The sequence below is a fragment of the Sturnira hondurensis genome, unplaced genomic scaffold (genome assembly GCF_014824575.4).
Source record: "Sturnira hondurensis isolate 20B ecotype Veracruz unplaced genomic scaffold, ASM1482457v3 Scaffold0008380, whole genome shotgun sequence".
In the NCBI taxonomy this organism is placed as follows: domain Eukaryota; kingdom Metazoa; phylum Chordata; class Mammalia; order Chiroptera; family Phyllostomidae; genus Sturnira; species Sturnira hondurensis.
This window is the reverse complement of record NW_028081011.1, coordinates 656,500-674,135: the sequence shown is the minus strand read 5'-3', so window position 1 is coordinate 674,135 and position 17,636 is coordinate 656,500. Positions and strand designations below refer to the sequence as shown.

The following is a 17,636-nucleotide window of genomic DNA, read 5'->3' as shown; positions in this document are numbered from 1 at the left end:
CCCCCGCCTCCCAGGCCTCCCCCATCAGCCTCAGTGTGGCCAAAGGCCAATTTATCATGCGTCTGGCTTTTCCAAGAAACCCTTTCTCTTCCTCTACCCTAGGACCAGCCAGGGCTGAGTCACAAAGGCCTTTGCCCGGTCTCCTCCCCCTCTTCCTGTTCACCATTCTTCTCTCCTCACCTCCCCGTCCCCATGCTCCCCGACCTCTGGGAGAGGGTGGAGGGGAGGGGGGTGGGCTGCTTCCCTTTCCCCCTCCTGCAGCCCCCTCCCACGCCTCACCCTCAGCAGTGGCTGGGACTGAGTCCTCGCTGTCTCCGCCATCTCTGTCCTCTTCTCTGGCCAGCTCCTCTGGACTCTCTCAGTGAGGCACAAGGCACATGGCCACTTTCTCCAGAGACCAGGGTGTCACACGTGTTATTCCAGGCCTGGGCCTGGCCATGTGGGAGGCAGTGGGAGGCGGACAGACCGGGCTGGTCTCAGACACTGAGCCAAGTGGGGCTTCGGGTGAGTCCCTGACCTTTCTGAGCATCCGGCGCTCTACCTCCCAGACGGCCACGGCCTCATCAGGGCTTGTGAGGATTAATGAGGCTGTATTCCTACAAGGCCTGGTACATAGTAGGTTCTTCATTCTGGAGGCTGCTGGGATCACTGGGGTCAGAGGGCCGAAGGGCAACTGTGGGAGCCTCCAGAAGCTTCTCCTGGGAGGAGCATCCATGGGAATTTGTCCTCTGGGCCACTGCAGGTGTGCTGTCTGTGGAGTTTCCAGATGGTGGGCTCTGTGCCAGGTATCGGGGCTGTGTTCTCCAGGGGAGACTGTGGCCCCCTGTGGGGTTACCTGTGAGCTGTCAGGAGGCAAGATGAAGATAAATGAGAACTATATCTTCTCTCCTAGCTCATTGTGTGTCCTGAGGTCTCTGTGGGCCAGAAATCCTGGGAGACTTCCTGGAGGAGGAGGAGGCATCAGACTAAGTGTTCTCGTGGGTGGTTGAAATAGGCGAAGTGAAGCAGGTGGGAGAAAAGGCACAGGCAGAGTCTGGGAGGTGGGCCAGTGTCAGGAGGATCAGCTGCAGCAGCAAGGCTGGTTGGGGAGCCTCCAGTGCAGGGATGTGGTTGTAATGCCTGGTGGCTGTCTCCAAGGGCACGAGACTAGTGGGGAAGATCAGACCAGCTGCAGGATACACCATGGCATCAGCCGGCTAGCTGGGCTGATCACCACAAGTCTCTCAGTCCTGAGTATTGGTTCCTGTGAGGTGAAGGGGACCTTCTGGGCCTCTGCCCACCACCGGCCAGTGCGTTCATTTATTCAACAGGGATTTATTGGGCTCTTGTGGAATCCTTAGTTCTGACAAGAACTAAGGGTGCCACAGCAAACAAAACAGACCAGAGTCTCTGTCTCCATGCAGTGGAGACAGACAAAGCAGGGTGAGGGTAGGGAGGCCTGGGGAGGGGCTGTAATCGTAGGAGACATTAGAGCAGATATTGGAGGAGATGACCAGCACACCTGGGTATCTGAGGGAAACTCACTCCAAGTAGAGGGAGCAGCAAAGGCCCCGAGGCTGGAACGTGGGTAGTGTGACCCAGGGGCAGTGGGCGCTGTGGAGGGAGTGGGTGGAGTTGGCAAGGGAGGGCAGCCGTGGCGTGGGTGGGAGGTGAGGCGTGCCTCGAAGGCCTCGGTACTAACTTCTTTGAAGGACCTTCACGGAATTTTTTAATATAATATTTTAAAAGTTGAGGTTCAACTTACACAACATAAACCCCCCCATTTCAAGTGTGTGGCTTGGTGACCTGTGTATAAACGCACAGCTGTGTGGCCGTCACCACCGCCCAGGAAGCTCTGTTCTGAGGGCCTGTCTTCAGTCGGTCCCTGCTCCTGCCACCAGCAGCCACTGGCCTGCTTTCCGTCTGTAGTTTTGAAGTTTTATATGACTAGAATCATACAGCTGAGTATATGCATCACTCAGTGTGTGTGTCTGGAGGTTTGTTCGCATTGCCGCAGGCATTGGCAGTCCCTTAGCGCTGCTGGGCGCCGCGCTCATGCAGATGGGCCGTCTGCGCACTCACCGGCGGGCGCACATCTGGGTGTCTGCTGTGTTGAGCTATTAGGAATAAAGTTACTACGAACTTTTTTTAAAAACAAATATTTGTTTGGATGTGTGTTTTGATTTCTCTTGGGTGGTTGGATCATGGGATAGGTGTGTACTTAACTTTTTAAGAAACTGCCAAAGTGTTTTCTAAAGTGGTTGTACTGTTTTTCATCTCTGCCAACAATCTGAGTGTTCCAGCTGCCGTGCATCCTCAGTTGCACTTGACCTTGGCAGTTCCCGTTTTCAGCCTTTCCAGCTGGTGTGGGGTGGCATCTCTGTGCGGTGTCCACCCTCATTGCCTTGTGACTACTGACGCTGGTCACCTCTCCCTGCGCTTACTGCTGTTGGCATGTCTTCGTTGTTTGGGGAAATGACATTCGCAGCTTTTCTCATTTTTCACTAGGTTGTCCTATTAGGGAGTCGTACGAGTTCTTTATGTGTCCTGAATACAAGTTCTTTATTAGATTTGTAGCTTTTTTTGTGATTTGTAGCTTTTTTTCTTGGGGAGAGAAGGTCTTGGGCAGAGAAGTGGCTGTGGGCATGAGGGGGGTCCTCACACCTCGCTTCCGTCCTGGCAACACGCACCCCTGTTTCAGGGCTCTGGGGCTCTCAGGGTTTCCTAGGTCAGAGGGTGCCCTGGCTAAGCCACAGGGGCAGGGAGCTGGTTTGGCCGCCCACAGAGTGGCCACCATTCACTGTCACCAGAGACCACCCTCAGTGCCCTTGCTGGCTCAGCAGGTCCCTCTCAGGCTCAGGGATGCCCGCACAGCCTCACCAGCCTCGCAGAGAGGGACGTCGTGAGCTGTGGGCGGCTCCCTAGGGGCAGGCTTCCTGGAGGGCCAGATTCTGCGTGGCAGGGGAGCAGCCTCCTATTTGAGCCAGACCAAGGGGCTCCAGGCTCCAGAATTCCAGGGGTGTCAGAGTCATGGGTCAGGGGATAGTAGGTTGGATTTGTGAGGCTGCAGAGCATCGGCTAGGTTGCCCCATTCACCTGTTGGCTCACCTGGGCAAGTAGGTGTCACTGCTGTGTGCCTTGGGGGAGCTTGGTTCTCTCTGTTCCTGTGGCTGGCAGCCCCACGTGAATAGCTGGTCCTTCACAGGACAGGTCATAGTGTTGCTGGCTCATCTTGCTGGCCAGAGAGCCATTCTGAGGATACTGCGTATTCCTGCCGTGGGCTTGTAGGTTGGCTTCAGTATTAGTCAGAGCTTCTTCGGTTGCAAGCAGCAGTGTCCCTCAAATAGGTTTAGGCAGAGAGAAAACAGTGCACGTGTATGTGAGGACTTGTCAGCTGGTGTGAGGCGCTCAAGTGATCATCTTCAGGCTCAGTTGGATCCAGGCACCCAGGCCATCGAAATCCAGCAAGTCGGCTCTGCTTTCTCTGAGTTGGAATCATTCCTGGTGGCTGTCCTGTGCGGTAACGGGGAGCCCGGCAGTTCCTGGCATCTGTCCCCAGAGCAAGGAGAGCTTCTTCCCAAGAGTCCCAGCCAGAGTCCAGGCCCGGATGCTCCCTGCGTCCCGTAGTTTTCCCTCAGTTCACCGCAGTGGGCTCTGACCAGGCCTGGGTCATGTGTCTGCACCAGGTGTGTATGTGGGGTCAGCCCATGTAAGTCACGTGGATCAAGAGTGGAGAAAAGGGTTTTCTAAAAGGGAGTGGTGTTCAGTGACCAAGGGTGGGATAGGAATATGGCTGGACGGGCGGAAGGCGTGGCATCCCCGACCGTATCCGAGTGGAGTGCCCAGAAGACATTGATTCCCCTGTTTGCAAGGTCCTGGGTGGGGCGAAGCTTTCACTCAGAATCCTCCATTTGTCCTGTGGTGCTCTGCATTGCCTCTCCCCACCGGGCAGTGTGCTCCCCAGGAGAGGCTTGCAGTTCTGGGGAGGGTGGGGCCTGGCCCCTCGTGTGCCTTCCTGAGACATTTGGTACAAGAGAGGGTATGCGCCCAGGACCGTGAGGGAGGAGGCCGGGCATGGGCCTGTCCTTTGTGCCTCTCCCCCAGTCTCCCTGCAGCCAGCCCTGTCTTGTTGGCATCTGGTTCCCTGAACTGATTGCCTTGGAGACCGGAGGCTTCCCCTCTCAGGACATCCCTTTGTCAAACGCTGTACACTGTATGCATCACCCCCTTCTCTGTTCAGTTATGAAGGTAGGGAGCCGTAACAGTGGAAGGGCAGGCAGAGGGCAGGTCAGTCCATCCTGCCGAGGGACGTAGGCCTCTGTGTGTGTGTCACCACACCAGGTGGGGAAGGCAGGTGCTGGGAGGGTGAGCACAAGAGCTGGAGTGCGGCTTCTGTGGCCAGGCAGAACAGTGAGCTGGTTGATGAAATTAGATGTTGCTTTGCCCAGACCAAATTAGGAGGGTCGCAAGTTACTGGCTCATCCTGGAGAGTCTGGAGGCTGATGGGGAGTTGCCCACCAGGTTGCCACGTGTGTGAGAATCCATGTCAGCCTGTCCTCTGTGGGGAGAGTCACACTCAGGTCTTGGTGGCTCTGCTAACCCCCGTGGTCCTAGTATGTGGCTGCTGGGGTTCGTACCGAGTTGCTGCAGACCCCAGGCCGGTTTGCTCCTGAGTCCTGCCTCCTGGGCCCCGGAGGTGGGCAGAAAAAACGTGGCAGACCTCAAGTCCAGCAGACCAGGACACTTGTCCTGGCAACACCACTGCCACAGGGGGCCCCCATTTGCTGCCACTGCTCCGTGCCTCAGTTTCCCTATGTAGAAAAAGGGCGTGATGATGGTCTGGGCCTCACAGTGTGGGCAGTGCCAGTGCCAGAATCCTCCCATGTCGGCATTGTGGTGATGTTATGATGTGATCATTCCTGTTCTCTGCCTGCAGGTGAGTGACGATGGGAGAGAGAACGTGACCTGCACGGGCCCTTCTCCACCCCCCGAGTGGCCCCAACATGCAGAAGCCCAGCGGCCTGAAGCCCCCCGGCCGTGGGGGGAAACACTCGAGCCCCATGGGCCGGACATCCACTGGGTCAGCCTCAGCCTCTGCCACGGCAGCAGCCACCAGCTCCAAGGAAGGTGCGCAGGGCCAAGGGCGGTAGGGTGAGGGGCTGGGTGGGGTGTGGATCTCCTGGAAGATCCTCTGTGACCACCTGGAGGCCAGCGGTACATGCAAGTTATTCTCTCTGTCCACTGTGATCTCTTAAAAGATTCACCAGTGACAGCACTGCTGTGTGGTCTGTGTGTGCTGCTCCTGTTCATGCTCCCCGACCCGGGGGATGGGTACGCCGTTGGCTGCACTGCAGATGAGGAGACAGAGTTCCAGGGAAGCCTGGTGTCTCGCCCAAGCTCCCTCAGCCTCTACTGCCTCCCTGCCCCCACTCACTCCCTTACAGGGTCTGAGATTGCCCCAGCAAGCCAGCCCCATCTTCCCACCAGCCTTCTTGCCTGTCTCCCGGAACCATGCCCTTCGACCTTTCCTTGTCTGACCGCTAGTCTCCCTGCTGTCGGCCAGAGGGCGCCCTGGCTGGAGGCGCCTGCTCTGAGTGCAAATGGTGGCAAACAGCTGTTGGTTGGTTGCTTTTTCTGGTTGTAGAAGTGAGATAGACCCTATGGGAAATGCGGAAAGACTGATGCTGGAGTCAAATCGCCTACAGTCCCTCCTCCTGGAGGAACTATTGTTTCGGTTTACATCCTTACTTTTTTTCTTATTTATTTGTAATCGTGCTACATCTACAACTTGAAAATCTGCTCTTTTTCATTTTATATGATCATGTGAATTTTTCTTATCATTAAAACATCACATGCTTCTCATTTTTAATGGCTGTGAAATATCCCGTTTATTCAATAAACGTAAGTCGAGGGCTTGCTTCGTAGACTGGGTCTAACCCCAACCCCTGAGCTCTCATTCTGAGCAAAGCCAGTGTGGTCCAGCCCTCGGGCGCTGCCTGTCCGGCGGGAGAGGCTGACTGCCATGATTTCCTGGGATGGGGGTCTGCCAGGTCGAAAGGGAGAGGCCTGTGCCCTGCGGTCTAGGAGGTGATCGTTCACTGGATGGAGAGGGGAGGGTGTTCCAGCACGTGCAAGGTCTCAGTGGCAGGAGTGGGCATGGTGAGTAAGGGGGAGGGAAAGAAAGGGAGTGAGGCTGGAAATGACTGGTGAGTGTCATGCTGGTGAGGTGGTGGGCCAGGTGAGGGCAGCTTGGGGTCATACAGGGAGTTTTACTAACATCCCAGTAGCTGTGAGAAGCCGCTGGAGGGTTGATGAGAAGGAACGTGGTGGAAGGGATTGGAAAAGTTTTAACCCATTCTCTGAGGTTGAAAATTTTAACTGTCTTTTATTTTTCACTTGGATAAACAATGCTGTCATGCACATCTTTGGGCGCAACTCCTTGCTTTGCTTAGACTGCAGCCATCCAGGTGAGAAGCTGTCCGTCTCATCTGATTGGCACAGAAGTCTGGAGAGAAAAATAGCCGGAGGCCAGACTGGGAAATCTGGGCTGTGGGTTGGGGCAAGGAAAGTTTGAGCCAAGGGCCTGGTCCAGGCTGAACCTGGCAGAACCAGGTCCCTGGCAGAGCCAAGCAACCAGTGTGACAGGGTGAGGAGGCTGTGACCGACACAGGCAGATCTGCCCAGCACCTCCTTGTTCGAAGGCCCAGATTTCCCCTCCAAGGTGACAGGTCTTCCTTTGCTCATGAAAGGCCCTCCTGAGCAACTAGACGAAGCCAGGTGAGAAAACGAGACAGGAATCCTGTTCCAGGTGGAGAGAACGAGAGTGGCAAAGGCAGGGGCGAATTACGTTTGTTACACAGGGAGACAAGCATGGGTAGAGAGGAGTGTGAAGGAGGCTGGGGAGGGTGGCAGAGGCGGTGATGCGGGGCAGGGGTTTAAGAGTGATGGGAGCTGCTGGACAATGTTAGCAGAGCAATGATTGGATGTACACATCCCTTGGGGCCCATGTGCAGGACAGGCTATGGGGGCAGGGAGACCCGTGACCTGTGGTCGCCTAGGCAGGGAGGGGTGCCTGCACTCACTGCCAGGGCTCTGAGAGGTCAGGGGGCTGACCCCCACAGCCAGGAGTGGGCCATCAGGGAAGACTTCCTGGAGGAAGCCTGAAAGAGCATGGCCTTAAGAATAGGGTAGTGTAAGTGGTAGAGGGGAGGAGACTTGCAGGCCGTGGGGAAGAGCGTGGACAAAGGCACCAGGTGGGCCCAGCTTGGTCCAGTGGGGATGTGGGTGGCAGTGGCGGTTTTGTAACCCACTTCCTGGAGAAGGGCACTGGCCAGGCCTGCCCCTGACTGTCCTCTCCACTGCAGAGAGCCCCATAGCACCTCCTGGGTTCTTCCCTGGGTGCTCCGCCTGAGCAAGAGTGGCCTGAACCTGGCTCTGATCCACCATAATGTGCTCCGCCCCGGAAGAGTTCCTTAACCTCTCTGAGCCACTAGTGGGGTAATCAAACATCTCTCTGATGAGAGCAAGTAAGTCAGTTAAGGAACTGAAGTGCCTGTAGGCATGACACTCATTAAATTTCTTTTCCTTCCATCCATCTTTAATCTCATTATAGAAAACCTTGAAAGTGGAAAAGAAGAAACGCCCCTCTACTGAACCTGATCACCACCACCACTGTGCTGTACATCCTTCCAGGCTTTTTTCCTGCTGCACACGTTATTTCAAGTAGCTCAGTTGTAGGTGGCACCCATATTCGCCTCCTCCTTTTCCACAGTTGGTTGTGCCTGTGGAGGTTTTGCTGTCCTTTTGAACAGCCGCATAGTAGTACCTGGAGGGAATGGGGATGGAGCACACAGCTGCTTCCTGGTCACACTGCACAGTGGCCCGGGAGCCCCTGAGGGTGGGGACGGGGCGGTCTGACCTGGCCTAGGCCCCCGACCCAGAAGGCTGTTCTAGAGAGAGGAGGCGCCTCCATGAATGTCCGATTGAGTGCAGAGCCACGCCCCGTGCCCCATGTGGCATGAGAGGCTGCAGCTGGGCCTGGTGGTGCCCTCTCTCCTCTGGCACCAGCTGCCTTTGCAGACACACAGGCTAGGGAAGGGAGTGGAGAGCTGGGAGAGTTGGCAAAGGCAGAGAAACCCTGTGGGAGGGGAAGGGAGATTTCTGCCATCCAGGGCTGCTTTGTCCCTGCTCCAGGTCTCAGTAATGAGAGTCTCTGGAGAGGACGGGCGGGTGGAGGCACCAGGGCAGGACTGTGCCCCGGCTCCCTCCCCCATCCCTTGGAACTGGCCATCTGCACTCTGAGTTGCTGGAGGGAAGTACCAACCCCACTGGAGGCTGGGACCCTGTGTGAGGGGCACCCGGCCACTGAGCGAGGGGTCTGGCCCAGGCTGGAGCCTGCTTAGAGATGGAGGACAGTGAAAAGCTAGAGTCTGTTCTGGGAATCAGGGCAGTGGCTGCCTCCCAAAACATGAGCTCAGCCTCCTGGCAGAGGGTCTGGCCAAGGGCTGGGGCTGGACTGATGCCCCCACCCCTGCCCCATGGAGATGGGAGGGCCTGTGTCGGTCCCCAGAGCTGTGACACACAGGGAGCAACAGAGATGAGGGGACCGTTGGAAGGGGTGTCTCATATATTAGGAGGTGGCCCAGAGGTGGTCAGAGCAGGCATGCGGGAGGGCAGTCTCAGATCTCCTGTGGGCAAAGGCCTGGGTGGCGCAGCGCAGTCAGGGACAGCCCAGCTGGACAAGATGGAGCGCCTGGAGGCTGCTTCGGATCAGGAGGTGACGTTGGTGCAAAAGATCTGAGTGACAGGAGCCAAAGAGCTGAGGTCAGGGGAAGAGCCTCAAGACAGAGGCAATAGTGGCTACAAGGCCCTGAGGTTTGAGGTGTCTGAGGACCGGAGGGCATCTTGAGTGGACAGGGTGGGGGGGTGGGGGTCACTGATGGGCTAGGGCAGGAGGCAGGACCCCAGGTAGAAGTTGGGGAGCTGTGACTGGGGCCACCTGAGGGTTGGAATCTGTCCTGGGCCCCAAGGGGACGGGGGTTCAGGCCTCCAGACAGCAGCTCAAGACTACTGCTGGGGAATGGCCCTCCCTTCGGGTTGGGAGCAGCCCGCAGTGGCTGGGCAGGGCCTGACGCTGCCCTGCAGTGTGGAAGAGAAGGCACTGCTGCACACTGTGAGCAGGGGCCTCAGCCCGTCCGTGAGGCTCACTTCTGAGCTCGGCTCAGGACAGGCCAGGCTGGGGGGTCCCTCTTGGCTCCAACAAGAAGGGCTGACCACAGTGACCTGGGGGGGACTCAGAGTGCAGCTGAGCAAGGGGACAGGCAGAGGCCACTGTCGAGCTCCTTCTGCCCTTGCTCCCCCAATGGGGCAGGCAGGCTCTTGAAGGACCTTTGCCGTCCCTTGTGCTGCATCCCAGCCCCAGAGATGCCCTGCGTAGGCGGAAAGACATTCGACACTGACTGTCCCAAGTAGGCTGTGCAGCAGCATCTTGTATCACGTGTATTTCTCTTAACAACCCGGTGAGGCAAGTGCTCTTCTCTCCATTTTAAAGATGAGAAAACTGAGGTTTGGAGCTCTCAGCTGAGTTGCCCAGAGGTACAGGGCCAGAGAGAGGCTGGGCTGGGTCTCAAGCTGGCTCAGGCCACTGGCACCTGCTGTCCCACCTCAGAGGTGGGGTGTCTGGGGCCCCAAATTCAGTCCTACTCAGCTCTACACACTCAGCTCACACCCCAGGCAGGTGGACTGGGTGGGAGGGGTGGGTGGCTCTGATTAGGTTGGTCACAACTGTCCCTCAATGTGCCTTCAGCCTTTCCTCATGCTACTGACTCAGGACACGGGAGGTCAGGGAAGAGTGCATGGGATTCCCCCTTAGACAGGGAGCGAGCTGCTCAGGGTGAGGTTCACCTGTATCTTGATCTCCCTAGAGGGCTCACACAGGGCTGGTCCCAGAGCCTTTAGTTTTGGCTCACTGAGTTGGGCCCAGACACCCCTGCACCGTCTGGGGCCCCAGACGTGGCCCCAGCCTGACCTGCCCCAGGTGCAGCCCCCAGAGCCAGCCTCTGCTCTTAGGCCCTGACCCCACCCCGCTCCATCCCCAGAGGATTGCCCTTCATCTTGGTACCCACGCTCCCTGGGGGGATGGGAGGCATATCCCCAGTTTAAGTGACGTGTCCCAGGTGCTGTGCAAACCTGGGCAGAACCAGGACTGTTTCCAGTCCAGGCAGGTTCCTGCAGAGCCCGCCCAGCCCCAGGCAGCACTCACTCCCTTCAAGGTCAGCCTCTCCGGCTCTCCCCAACCACATCCTAAACTTTTTAATGGCATCAGGATGGGGAAAGCCACGCCAGCTTTCTTGTGGCTGGGCTGTGGGGGGAGGGGGAGCGAAGCCTCCTAATGCTCCTGACGTCGCTGGTATTGATCCAGGGGTGGGGGCCCAGCTGCCAGCACCGCCTGCGCCTGCCGTGTGTGGCCGCAGCGGGGCTTCTCCATGGGGAGCTGGCTCTGCTCGTTCCAGGGTAAGGTCCCTGGCTGAGTCTTCTGGGTGGGGCTTCATCCTCCTGATTTGGGAGTAGGAGGACCAGAAGGGGACTTCTGAGTTCCATCTGACTCAGGAAGGATGATGAGCAATCATCCCTGGACCTGAGGCCCTTCTGGTCCCTTCCCCAGGGATGGCTGGCTGGAGGCAGCACAGCAGGGGGATGCCCGGTGCCTGTGGTGGCCAGAAGGGGTGGGCCCCGCCTTGGTCAGGGCAAGCTGGGAGGGATGGACTCAGCCCTCCCTGGAGGCCACATTGGTGGGCGTCCTCCGGCAGACATCAGGTGAATTGGACTGGGGGGCTCATGGTGGGAGAGCTGGCTCCCTTGAGGAGTGCCATGGGGGTGTCATCCCTTCCTTCGTGACCTAGGCCGTAAGCACCTGCTGGGGAAGAGGGGGTCTTAGAGCAGAAAGCAGCTTCAGAGTGCGTGGGCATTTGTGTCTGTTGCTTTTGGGCCAGTGGGGAGGGCAGCTCAGCAACCTGGCTAGCCTGCATTCCAGTATGGTCCCCAGGCTCTGAGGATGGAGAGGGGAGGTGGTATTGTGTTCTGCTTGGGGTGCAGATGCACACGCCCGCATCCCGGGAGACAGGCTCTGCAAACCAGGGAAGAATGGGGCCCTTTGGGGTGGCTGCCAATGGGGGCCTTTGGAGCTGCTCTGACGGGCCGGCAGGGTTGGTTTCCTCAGGCGACACAGAGAGAAAGAGGCTGCACGTTAGGGCCAGGTTAGCCGTGTTCTGCCTGGGACGCCCTGGTTGCGCCTGTGGTCTTGGCATGATGCTGCATTGGTAACACCTCCTTTCTCTCCGAGGTGTCTGGAGAGAACCTCCGAGGTCTCTCCGAGGTTCTGGCCTGTGGATCCTGTGGTCACCTTATTTATAGTGCCTCCTCAGTGGTCCCAGGGCACATTAAAGGCTCTGAAAAGTCCCGCAGCAGCACGACCTTAACTTTGCTTAAGCCGCTGGTTCTCCAGCTCGTGCGAGTTTGGAGATTAAAATGTTTTTCATTATACTTGTTAACGTCCTGTGGAACTGTGTTCTGTGGGACATTTAGAGACTGACCGGCCAGCTGGCTCAATTTTTTCAAATTGATTTCCTTTTATCCTGTTCCCTGTGTCCCCACACCCCTAGCCCCAGGCATTCGTGCCTCAGCCTGTGCATGGGGACACTCCTAAACCTTGCTTCCTCATCGTCATGTCAGAATCACTTTCCCTTGTAAGAATTATTTTTAAAGGTTGCCAGATAATCAGCATGTGTCTTGAAAGAAGCAGAAGTATGTCAGCATATAGGCAGTAGCTCAGGCTTCAGGAGGGGGTTGGATTGTAGGGGAGCTTAGGGTGGGTCAGGGTTCTCCAGGTATTGGCCGGAGAAGGACATTTCTCCTGCCTCTCACCGCTCCCCACCTGCTCTTGGTGCTTCCCGGTCTCCTCTTCCTGTCCCTTATTCACGGGCCACACAGGGAACTCAGACGGGTCTCGGGTGGGCCGCCCATCCAGGGTGTGGGCTCCCAAGAACCAGCTGTGAAATTTCAGGAATTTTGTCAGCCACATGTTAAACATAGCCGCTATTTTTAAAAGTCAGATTGTGTGGGCTTACAATTAAATAGGTTCTTTTAAAAACATAGGTAACATTAAAGACTCATGACTTAACAGTAGTACTTCTGCTTGTGATTATACCACTAATACTTCTATTATTTTACTACTATTCACTAATAGTAAGATTTGTAATACCTGTGTTTTTGAGGTTATTTATTCTATGGTGGAAATACTATATGAGTTGGAAATGCCTCCAACTCTGTTCAGGGATAGATAGCATGCTGGTAGTGTGAAATTGGCCATGGTGGGAGAATTTACACCATGGAAATTGGCAAATGCTACAAATGAGGGCTATGTATTTATTTTTCTCCCAGAGAGCTGGAGCGCACCACCGGCCAGAACACGGGGAAAGACGAGTGAACAGACTCAGTCTGCGCTGGGATTCAGTCTCCCCTGAGCTGGGGAGGACCACCAGGGCAGGCAGAGAGGCCCCCCCCATCTTGTCATGGGATCAGGGGACTTTCTGAGGAGGGTGGACAGCAGGGCCAGGACCCCCAGGGCCAGGAAGGGCCCACCACCCTGTAGGGAGAGGGCAGCGTCACCCTCCCTCGAGCGGTGTCCACAGCAAAGAGGGGTCAGGAGCTGAGGGTCGGGGAGGACCTGGGAAGCAGTCTCAGCGGATGGAGCCACTTCCTTCCAGATGCTGCTCGATGGAAAAATACCCACCTGGAGAGGCACAGAGCACCAAGTAATATCTAAACATGGCCCTGCCTGTGTTTTTAGCTGTGCGTGTATATGCATGTGCATTCCAAGAAGGAGCTAGAAAACATACGTCAAGGTGTTAACTGTTAGGTTTGTGTGATGGAACTACTGGTGCTTGAGTATTTTTAAAAAACCAGTAACCTCTGTTTTCTAATTTCTCTGCAGCAGACATATCAACGGCCTGTGTAATATACATTTAAATAGAGAGAAGGAGAGAGACTGGGGGGAGGGGGACGCTGCTGTTTTGTGGGCTGGGGGTGTGGATGCCTCTGCTGGGAGAGGGCGGGGCGGGGAGGCTGGTCCCGGGGAGACCAGAGGGGGCGGGTGTTCACCCCTAAAGAGAGAAGAGGGTTTTTTGTTTGTTTGTTTGTTTTCAAGATTTTATTCATTTTTAGAGGGGAAGGGAAGGAGAAAAAGAGGGAGAGAAACATCAATGTGTCCTTGTCTCTCACATGCCCCCTACTGGGGACCTGGCCTGCAACCCAGGCATGTGCCCTGACTGGGAATTGAACTGGTGACCCTTTGGTTTGCAGGCCTGCACGCAAACTGCTGAGCTACACCAGCCAGGGAGAGAAGAGGGTTTTTAGCTTTCTTCTAGAACAGTGATTTTCAACTGGTGTGCTACACAAATTTCTAAAACATGCAATACCTGACTATTTAGTCAGGGGCTGACCTCTTTTCCCTTAGATTGTCTAATAGAAAGCATGACGACAGCCAACACAACAATAGCTGTCCGGTGTGACTGAATCAAAATCATACCTTTTTTTTGTCCGGTTGGCAAAAAATGCATTTTTTGGTGTGCCTCAGACTTTTAGTAATTCGTGTATTTGTGCCATGAGATGAAAAGGTTGAAAAGCGCTGCTCTGGAAACATGGGAAAGACAGGGTGGGCTCCGGGAGGCACGGTGGTCAAAGGGTGGCCAGGGCAACCAAAGCTGCCTGCCGTGAGCCTCATTTTCCTGGGCCAAAGAATCGGGCATGACGCCAGCACCTCCAGACACGGAGTTTCCGTGCACCCAGCACAGGGCCACCATGGCTCCTGCTTCTAGGAGTGCGGCCTGGCCCTCAGCAGTTTGAGCTGTCTAGCTCAGCGGGCACTGGGGGACGCGACCTGGTGCCAGGCTGGTGCTGGAGAGGAAGCCAAGCCCTCCGGAGCTTTGGGTTAAGTCAGGGCAGCAGGCGTGCACAGGTGAGGATGGGGAATAACTCTGGAAGAACAGAGGAGTAGAGGGTGACGTGGGTGGGCAGGCTCATAGATAAGGCGGTTGGGGATGGCTTTCCTGAGGAAGTGAGGGCCGAGCTCTGTGGCCATGTGGGGCTGAGGCTCGGGCGGGTGCTCCTACCCCCACCAGCCGGAGGCCTTCTCAAGCCTGTGTCCTCAGATCTCGGTCCCCCCTTGGTCAGGCAGGCGGCCAGCCCCGCTGTAGCTGTGTTCCTCTTGTTCTCCTCACCCCACTGCCCTGCTGGGCCCTCATTTGGCCATGCCCGTCATCCCCAGCGTGACACTTGGTGCTCAGTGAGTGGGGTCCCTGCTGGCTGAGATCCGGCAGGCATAAAGAAGACCTGCTTCCACCTCCCCAGGCAGGGCAGGATGTGAGCCCCTGTGGAAGGAGGGAAAGATGCCTTCTTATCTGGGTCCCCCTCCCACTGTTGGACCAGGCTACCAGCTGCTGCCACTTGGCACCATGTCCATTAGCCCTTTTCACCAAAGTTTTACTTTGAACTTGAAACTGGCAATAAATTCCCTCATGCCTGTGTCTGGGAAAGGATCAGCTGCTCCTTCGAGATTTAAACCTGTCGCTGCCCTTTGCTTTCTTGGTGGTTTGCTGAGCTACTGCTGCTCTGTGTAGGAACTTGGAGGGAGCAAAGCCCTCAGGTCCTGGAGCCTGCCTCAGAGCGGTGCAGGGGTGGCCAGGTCCGTGGGACAGCTCTGAGTACTCACAACACCTCCCCCAGGAGGAGGGGTGGCACTCACGGAATATCGCCGTTGGCCGGGACCGTGGCTGTTTCTGACATAGTTCTTTGTTGTCCCTTGGGGAAACCGAGGCCCAGATACGGGATGGGAGCTGGCCAGGCCTAACCAGTGTGTTGTAACGGCTCCCTGGGGGAAGGGGCCCTGTAAGGGTTTGCCATGCCTTCCCCACCTCAGGCCACTGCAAGCTGCCGGTGCAGGAGGGGGATTTGGTGAGGGTCTGCCCGTCTGAGACGGCAGCCTAGGCACCAAGGAGGGAAAGTGGACAAAACACCCGAGCACAGTTGCCACAGGCTTGTGGTCTGGAATCCAGCAGCTGTTGAAACAGCTGGTCCCGGGGCCTGTGGTCCCTGGAGAGGCGGGGTCGGGGAGAAAGGAGATTACCTGAGGGTCTGCTGGGCTGGGACAGCTTGGGAGGAGGACAGCTGAGTAGGCAGCTTTTTGCCAAGAATAGCCAGGAAGAACGGAGTGCCCCCGACTGGGAACCCTCCTTTGTTCTGTGAGTAAACGGGCAGTCAGGGAAAGGCTCTCCCCTGGGCCCCTGCTGTCAGTTCAGTTAGCAGGCATCACGCAGCCCTCGTCACGGGGAAGTGCCTAGGAGTGGGGTGTGGGACCGGCGCTGACCCCTGCCAGGCACCCACCCGCTTGTGCACCTTAATGGGGGCCATTGAGAGGGAGGGCGCTTAGCTGGGCTCAACTCCTGCCTAGGTAACTTTGGGCAAGTTTTGTAACCTATTGTTTTCTTTTCTTTTCTTTTTTCTTTTTCTTAGAGAGGGGAAGGGAGGGAGAAAGAGAAGGAGAAGATACATCCGTGTGAGAGAGAAACATTGATCTAATAGGTTGCCTCTCACATACCCCCACTTGGGGACCTGGCCCACAACCCAGGCATGTGCCCTGAATGGGAATCGAACCAAGGACCCTTTGGTTCACAGGCCAGTGCTCAACCCACTGAGCCACACCAGCCAGGGCATAACCTCTGTTTTCTAATCTGCAAAATGAGAATATAATAATATATAATAAGTCCCCAGTCCATTGGGGTCATGCAGTAGGCACTTCATAATGGTAGCTGCTGTTTTAGTAACACCTTGACACCTCCTGGTTGGGGGGCCCCACAGGCTCCTTGGGCAGTGTTGCTAGGGGGCTAGGGTCCGGGACACCACCTGACTTGTGACTTCCTTCCCCTCTGGCTGCTTTTCAGAGCAGCGCTGCCTAAGGAAGGTGCCCAGCTGCCCAGCTACCCAGCTGCCCCAGTGAGGTGGACGGCCACTGTGGGGAGTGGGCGGCATTCCCAGATCCCAGCAGAAGCTCCCTGCAGTACAGGATTGTCCCAAATCAGGACTGAGGAACCCAGGAGCTTGGCCCAGTCTCAGGGAACCAGCAGGACAGGGACTGTCTTAGCCAACTTACACCCAGGGCCTCCTGTCTGCTTTACTCAGGGGTGGAACCACTTGCCCAAGGGCACCAGCACCTGCCTGGAGGCCCTTCTTCTGCCTCCTGGGCCTTTTGTGGCTTTTCATTGTTTTCTAGTCCCTTAGTTTTTGTATAAATTGTTCTCATGAAAATGACAATAGTCAGCACTCACAGGCACATGCGTGGGCCACTCCAGCACTGTCCCTGTCGTTGCCACACAGTGACCTGGGACTGGGTGCAGGTCAGGAGGCAGAGGCGGCGCGGGGGGGGGGGAGCCGGGTTCCAGAGCAGGTCTGTGGGGCGCCAGGGCCCGCTCCCTCTGGAAGCGGAAAAGAGCCTTGGGGCCCCCCAACCAGGGTCCCACTCAGTATTCCCCTCTGAACAGGAAATGGAAGGGGACTTCCTTACGCAGGAGGAAGTAAAAGATGAGGTTGTTTCCTGATTGTAGGGAACCCTAGGGTTTGGCTGGATTCTGGGAAGTAGGTCCATTTAGGGGAGTCTGAGACTCGAGGTGATTGCAGTTCGGGGCCAGGCTTGGAGGGAACTTTGTGCGCATTTGTTCGATGACTGGAAGTGCTCGCACCAGAGCCTGAGCCTCCAGCCAGAGCGCCCACTGCTGAGGGGCTCAGGGAGAGCACCTGACGTCTCTGGGCCCCAGTGCCCTCCTTGGCGAAACTGGGACGGCAAACACTTCGCAGGATGAGCTGTGGGGGTCAGGTGAGCTGCCGCGTATCAGCCTCTCGGTGCAGAGCCTCCGTGGTGGGTGTGGTGATGGTGCCGATAATCACACTCAGCAGCGAAGCTTACTCATCCATCTCCCAGGGGCCCAGCTCACGGGTAGCCCCCTTCCCCCTGGTCAGGTCCCCCATCCTGGCTGCCCAGGCCCTGGTGGCCAGGTGCTCTCCCACCACCACTGCCAGTGCCCAGGGGGAGAACCTGCCTGCCGGCCTCATGTGTTGGGCCTGCTGAGGACTGGTGTGGCTTCCTGGTCCCCGGAAGTTCTGTTCTTAGGGGTTGGCTTCCAGCCCTGAGATGGCATCAAGTCAGACCTGGGGCCCAGGGCTCCTTGGCCTTGGATGAAAGGAGGACTCCGGTGGGAGCTGCTGCCCTTTGCCCCCTCCATGGGCTGTCCGTGGAAAGGGGGTGTCTCAGCCTCTGCTTGCTTCCTGTCCCCACCCGTGTTTTACAAGCCCATCAGCCTCTGGAGTAGAGGAGGAGAAAGATGAGACCTCCTCCACTCGATGCTTGGTCTGGCAGGAAGGAAGGGCAGCCTCCAGACCTCGAGGTGCACACAGGCAGGCATTTTGGGCTCCTGCCTAGCCAGGAGCGATGGGCCCAGGAGCCAGACACACACACAGCCTGGTGGGGTCGTTATCTGAGTGACCTGGAGCAAGTCACTTCCCTTCCTTTTCAGTGTCTGGAGCACGTTAGAGCCAGGGAGGTAGGCCCT

The 17,636-nt window shown here is 56.8% G+C and overlaps 1 protein-coding gene across 4 annotated transcripts in view; it reads left to right on the top strand.

Annotated features, from left to right (window-relative positions):
* The window catches only part of CLIP2 (CAP-Gly domain containing linker protein 2), a 72,635-nt gene that overhangs the window by 17,492 nt on the left and 37,507 nt on the right, over positions 1-17,636 (top strand). For all 4 annotated transcript variants that reach the window (XM_037054736.1, XM_037054735.1, XM_037054734.1 and 1 more), the window contains one exon: positions 4,916-5,106. In XM_037054736.1, coding sequence (XP_036910631.1) covers positions 4,983-5,106 — 124 coding nt within the window. In that variant the 5' untranslated portion in view covers positions 4,916-4,982. The remainder of the gene's footprint in view (positions 1-4,915; positions 5,107-17,636) is intronic.